Source organism: Lacerta agilis, chromosome 18 (genome assembly GCF_009819535.1).
Source record: "Lacerta agilis isolate rLacAgi1 chromosome 18, rLacAgi1.pri, whole genome shotgun sequence".
Taxonomy (NCBI): domain Eukaryota; kingdom Metazoa; phylum Chordata; class Lepidosauria; order Squamata; family Lacertidae; genus Lacerta; species Lacerta agilis.
The window spans coordinates 5266001-5272839 of record NC_046329.1 but is presented as its reverse complement, the minus strand read 5'-3'; the positions used below and the strand labels follow the sequence as shown (position 1 = coordinate 5272839).

The 6839-nt window shown below is 46.6% G+C and overlaps 1 protein-coding gene across 1 annotated transcript; it reads left to right on the top strand.

Moving 5' to 3' along the window:
• The first annotated feature begins 368 nt into the window (after nt 1-368).
• Nucleotides 369-6205, top strand: LOC117039497 (protein-lysine 6-oxidase-like). The gene is made up of 5 exons (XM_033136631.1): nt 369-499; nt 791-947; nt 2323-2418; nt 3831-3946; nt 5758-6205. The coding sequence occupies exons 2-5, from the start codon at nt 804-806 to the stop codon at nt 5762-5764; spliced, it is 363 nt and encodes a 120-aa protein (XP_032992522.1). The 5' UTR covers nt 369-499; nt 791-803; the 3' UTR covers nt 5765-6205.
• Nucleotides 6206-6839: the final 634 nt, after the last annotated feature.

Genomic DNA, 6839 nt, shown 5'->3' with positions numbered 1-6839 from the left:
GGCACTAAAGGTGGCAATCGGACTTGAGGGGTTTCTTTAAGTACGTAGCCCTCAGAATTTCATCTAACTTACATATAACGAATGGTGCTCTCAGCCGACTGAAACTGCAGGTGCAGAGGCGATGTTCTCTGGGGATGTTTTTAATATCGCTCTTCCAGGAAGGTGGTTTTCGTTGTCTTCACTTCCGGTCAGTAACTGTTTCAGCGGGTCCCTGCCCAAATCCCGTAAGACTCAGGTTCTGCTTTTGGAGGGGATGACGGCCCCCAAAGAGGTGTCTGTTGGGACAGGATACTGGCATCCAACAGGGCTCCCCTTTGGCTCCTCCATCATCCATGGCCTCTTCTCCCTCTCTTTCCTGCAGATCTGCCTACCAGCCGGGTCTGAGCGGCATCAGCTACCGGGTCCTCCTTCGCTTCCCGCAGAGGGTGAAGAACCAAGGCACAGCGGACTTCCTCCCGGTCAAACCATACCACGCTTGGGAATGGCACAGCTGCCACAAGTGAGTAAGCCGAACTGAGCCGAGCCAGGGTGGTCAGCTGGGGCCGAGCCAGTGTGGTGTAGTGGTTAAGAGCGGTGGACTCGTAATCTGGGGAACTGGGTTCGCATCTCCTCTCCTCCACATGCAGCTGCTGGGTGACCTTGGGCTAGTCACACTTCTCTGAAGTCTCTCAGCCCCACTCACCTCACAGAGGAAGGGAAAGGAGAATGTTAGCTGCTTTGAGACTCCTTCAGGTAGTGATACAGCTTCTTCTTCTTCTTCTTCTTCTTCTTCTTTGTCTATGTCTTTTAGCCATTATCACAGCATGGAAGCTTTTAGTAACTATGACCTGCTAGATGCCGTCACCCACAAGAAGGTAGCCGAAGGACACAAGGCCAGCTTCTGCCTGGAGGATACGACCTGCGACGTGGGAGTCCGGCGGCGATACGCTTGCACAGCTCACACTCAGGTGAGGGAAGAAGAGACGCAGGGCACAGCAGGGTTGCCACCTTTTTTACCAACCCCCTGCTCCTCTGCCTATGTTCAGCAGGGGACCACTGCTTGCCTTCCGCTGCCAGCTCCCCTGTTGATCCGCAGACAGGGCACTTTTCTCCATACCCACTTGGCCGCTCAAACCAAAGCTAGAAAAATGCAAACTGTGCTGCTGGTGGAAGTAATAGTACGACTCATGCAACACTTTGGCGACACACAATAATTACCAAATTAATTACAGGTGAAACTTGAAAAATTAGAATATCATGGAAAGGTTCATTTCTTTCAGTAATTCAACTTAAAAGGTGAAACTAATATACGAGATAGACTCATGACATGCAAAGCGAGATATGTCAAGCCTTGATTTGCTATAATTGTGATGATTATGGCGTACAGCTGATGGGAAGCCCAAATTAACAATCTCAACTTTGGGGTTTTCATCAGCTGCGTGCCATAATCATCACAGTTATAACAAGCAAAGGCTTGACATATTTCGCTTTGTATGTCATGAGTCTATCTCATATATTAAACTCCAGTAGCTTATGAAAACAATTGCTTGCATAAATGGACTTTTCCACGATATTCTGATTTTTCGAGTTTCACCTGTATACATTATTTATCGATCCTCTGAGAAAAATACAAAGCCTGGAAGTTGTAGTACTGTGTCCAGTTCTGGGCACCACAGTTCAAGAAGGGTACTGACAAGCTGGAACGTGTCCAGAGGAGGGCAACCAAAATGGTCCAAGGCCTGGAAACGATGCCTTAGGAGGAATGGCTTAGGGAGCTGGGTATGTTTAGCCTGGAGAAGAGAAGGTTAAGGGGTGACAGGATAGCCATGTTCAAATATATCAAAGGATGTCATATAGAGGAGGGAGAAAGGTTGTTTTCTGCTGCTCCAGAGAAGCGGACACGGGGCAATGGAGTCAAACTTCAAGAAAGAAGATTCCACCTAAACATTAGGAAGAACTTCCTGGCAGTAAGAGCTGTTGGACAGTGGAATTTGCTGCCAAGGAGTGTGGTGGAGTCTCCTTCTTTGGAGGTCTTTAGGCGGAGGCTTGACAGCCACCTGTCAGGAATGCTTTGATGGTGTTTCCTGCTTGGCAGGGGGTTGGACTGGATGGCCCTTGGGGTCTCTTCCAACTCTAGGATTCTAGGATTCTATGAATATTAGACACTGGGACAAGGCAGTTTTTATGGACATTTCCACCTTGAGCTCATGGGGGCATATGAATGTGATAAATAACATAAGCCTCAGGGGTGCTGGTTGTGGAAGGCTGTGCAAACCATATTCGGAGAAAAGCGTTCTGTCCAAAAGGAAAACTCAAAGCGACGTGATGTTGTCTTGCATTCAGGGTCTGGGTCCTGGTTGCTACGACACCTACGATGCTCACATTGACTGCCAGTGGATCGACATTACAGACGTCGCCCCTGGGAATTATATCCTCAAGGTATGGTTGGCTGCAAAGCTCAAAGTGGAAGGGAAATGGGCATGGACATGAGGGGTCACCCAGGAACACAGGGGCATTTTGCCTTGCCAGTATAACGGACGGAGGTGGCGCTGTGGTCTAAACCACTAAGCCTCCTGGGCTTGCCGATCGGACGGTCGGTGGTTCGAATCCCCCTCCCGTTGCGCTGTCCCAGCTCCTGCCAACCTAGCAATTCGAAAGCACGCCAGCGCAAGTAGATAAGTAGGTACCACACCGGCAGGAAGGTAAACGGCTTTTCTGTTCGGTCTGGTTTCTGTCACAGTGTCCCGTTGTGCCAGAAGCAGTTGAGTCCTGCTGGCCACATGACCTGGAAAGCTGTCTGTGGACCAACACCAGCTCCCTCGGCCTGAAAGCGAGATGAGCGCCGCAACCCCATAGTCGTCTTTGACTGGACTTAACCGGGGTCCTTTACTTTTACCTTTTACAGATCCACTCTGCAGAGATGGGCCAACGTGTCAATCTCTGGTTCTCATTTTAAGCATCTCAAAATTCTGTTCCCCACATTTCCACATCACTCTGCAATTATTATTATTTTTTTAAGTCCTTGTTAAAATTCATCCTCATTTTAATCCGAATTTGTCCTAATGCGCACATTTTTGGCATGACATTCTCCATAATAATGGGAGTCGCCACTGGGACCACATTACACCGGGCTTGAGAGATCTAAATTGGCTCCCAATACGTTTCTGAGCACAATTCAAAGTGTTGGTGCTGACCTTTAAATCCCTAAATGGCCTCGGTCCTGTATACCTTAAGGAGCGTCTCCACCCCCATTGTTCACCCCGGACACTGAGATCCAGCGCCAAGGGCCTTCTGGCAGTTCCCTGTCTCAGTAGTGGCTCCCGCCCTATGGAATGCCCTCCCACCAGATGTCAATGAAATAAACACCTATCTGACATTCAGAAAATACCTGAAGGCCCCTGTTTAGGGAAGTTTTTAATCTGTGACATTTTAATGTATTTTAATATTTGTTGGAAGCTGCCCAGAGTGGCTGGGGAGACCCAGCCAGATGGGTGGGGTACAGATTATTATTATTATTATTATTATTATTATTATTATTATTATTATGCACACCATTGGGCAAAGCGAGTCCCCTTGACAGCCACCTGTCAGGAATGCTCTGATGGTGTTTCCTGCTTGGCAGGGGGCTGGACTGGATGGCCCTTGTGGTCTCTTCCAACTCTATGATTCTTTATTTGAGAGCCTAGAATTCTTGTAACAAGTCTTTCCTGGTGAAGAAGGGAAAAAACACAAGCCTTATTATGATCTGAGCTTGCAACTGTTGAAGCTGGTTGGTTAAGGACACCACCTGATTTTAGGAGAGGAAACAGTGGGGTGGAACCTGACTGTATTGTTCTCATCCCATTTTCAAGGTGACCGTCAATCCGGACTTCTTGGTGCCTGAGTCAGACTTCACAAACAATGCTGCCAGGTGTGACATAACATACACAGGGACGCATGCCACCGCACGGAACTGCAAGATCACCAGGTACCGCGAGGGAAGAGTGATATGTAATTCTGGAAGGGGTCCCCAAGAGTCATCTAGTCCAACCCACCTCAGAGCAGAGACAATTACCCTGCCTCCGTTAGGTGAAGAGAGAGGCCTGTAATGATGTCGTCAGCACATCGTCAAGAGTATTTTTCTCTCCAGGCAGCTACGCCTTTCCGCAAGGCACAGGAGTATAATACCTGCGTACGGGTTCAGGGCGCCTCAGCTCAAAAAGGATATTGTCGAGTGGGAAAAGGATGAGGAAGGAGCAAGCAGAATGATCCACGGGGTGGAGCAACTCTCCTTTGAGAATAGGGTTTTGGACTGTTAAGTTTAGGGAAAAGGCAAGTTAGAGGCGACAGGATGGAAGTTTATAAATTTCAGCCTAGCATGGAGAAAGCGGATATGGCTAAGTAGAGAAGAGAATTGAAGATTTGTATATAAGGGTGAAAGTTTAAAAAATGACAGATAGAAGAAAGTAACAAACTAGAATTATGAACCGTTGTAAAAGCAGTGGAAGCACATCTAGAAGATCAACTGTGTATGCTTACTGTTGATTTTCTTTTGTCCTAATTCTTTTCTTTTCTGTTTCCCTCTCTCCTTTCCCCCCCTCCCCTCCCCTTTTCTTCTTCTTTTTTGGCTTACTTTTTCTTATTATTTTTTTTCTTTTCTTTCACTTTCGATAATCATCCTACCTGGGGTACAACTGGAGCCCCTATTAGTAATATCAATGATGGAAAGTGATTCTTTTTATGTATTTTCTTTGTCCTTTTCTTGTGGATGCTGGTGATGTTTTAAATTGGTATTTGTATATGTATATGTATATATGTAAGTATTTTAAATTAGTAATAAAGATTTGCTATGTTAAAAAAGAGAGAGAGAGAGAGAGAAAGCGGAGAGAGAGAAATGTTTCTCTCCCTCTCTGATAACACCCAAACTCCTGGGCATCCAATGAAGCTGATTGTTGGAAGAGTCAGGGCAGATTTTTGTTCGTTTGTTCGATTTACCTACCATCCTTCATCATAAGATCTCAGGGCGGTACACCAAATCAAATACAGGATAAAACCATGATAGAGAAGATTTTTGACATTTGCAGGGGAGTTTACATACACAGTAATTTCAAGGAGCCCATTTGCCCTTGTTTATATTTTTATTTTGACAAAGTAATAATCATAAATAGATAAGAATAAAAATAACACTGAGACCATTCCATTGTAGCTATCCAGCCTTCCAAAATTTCAACGCCTCTTGCGATGGTTTGACCTCTTTCCGTTTTAACAGTACAAATTCTACAAACACCTTCCCTATCTTCTCAAAATCATTTCTCTTGCATATTCCCCGTCTTAACTTTAATGGCACATGTTAATTTATCGTTAATAGCTATATCCCACGCCTCTTTATACAGGTGAAACTCGAAAAATTAGAATATTGTGGAAAGGTTCATTTCTTTCAGTAATTCAACTTAAAAGGTGAAACTAATATATATTTCATTTCTCCTTGGAATCTTGTTTTTATGCTGTATGTTTGATATCATCACCAGACCTTTTATCGGCATCACATACAAACATCCATAGCAAATCAATACAGAATTACCGCCTTCCCGGTGACACAAAACATTTGTCAAGTGAAAGAAGCAAAACAGTCTAACATTACATCTCTAGGTCTCCGGGGAGATATGTTTGATATATGACTGCGAAGTTTTAATCTGAAAAACTAAATAAGTAATTTAAAAAGAAAAGAAAAGAAAAACACATTCGTGAATGGATGTTATGACTGAACTGCGATTTCTTTCCTTTCCCTACCCTCTGCAGCAATTAAACGGCGACCCGATGGCAGTGGAGCGAGACCGCTTCGTACCCCTTTCCCCCTCAGGTGCTTCAAACCATATCTGCAACCCCGCCGGACCAAATGAGACTCTGTGGCTCGAGACGCACTTTAAAATTTGCCCAGCCCTCGCTTCCTATCCTGTCCCGGCTGCCACCAGTATTCAGCATTAGGCATTCGCTTTTAGGGAGACTGCTGATACATTGATGATAGATACCCTTACCCAGACAGAGAGTATAGAAGTGGAGGGGGCTGCCTGAACCCACCCACCTCCCCTTTCCCAAGGCAGAGAAAGCCCACATTGCACAGAATGGCACCCAACGATGAAGAAATTGATACTAGGTCATTTTCTAGGTCCCAACTCTACAGTTCTGCGGCTCTAAGAGGGAGACTGGGTGTGAAAACCTCCGAGAAAAACCACCGGCATCCTCTAAGCCTTTCCCTGCCATAAAGACGAGGTGCTGTCCATAATAGTTGGATTTGAGGGCACTCCCACCCAGTGCTGTCAAGTATCCCGGTTTCCCCGGGATTCTCCCTTATTTAAGCAGTTTCCCGCTGCTCTCCCTTATTTTTTATTTCCCTTAAATTTCCCGTTTTTAATGGAAGCAGCTCCTCCCCTGCTGGCCAGGGACTGGGTGGGAAGACCTCGCCTACTTGGAGAGAAAAGCCTCAGCCCTCAAAGCAAGTGGGAGCCATTTCCCGTGCTTACAAGGGGGTGTATTCCTCCCCCTGCATCAGCCCCTATCCGTTGCCGCCGAGCCCCTCAGCCGGCCAATAGGGTTAGCTGGCGGGCGGAGCCTGGCTGCCTTTGAGCAGCTGCTGCTTCCTGTCCTGTTTTGATGGGATCAGACAAGACGACGATGGGGCTCCATTGCGCGGAGCACATGGCTGCCCTCCTCTTTGCTCCGCTCCGAGCCCGAGGCCGCTTGGAGTTTACATTGCTGCTCCGCCCACTTTTGCTTCTGGCTCCGCCCACCACTGACATGTGACTGTCCCCGGGATAGGTGAGACTGCTGATCCCTTATTTTCAAATCCGAAACTTGACAGCTATGCTCCCACCACATGTGGA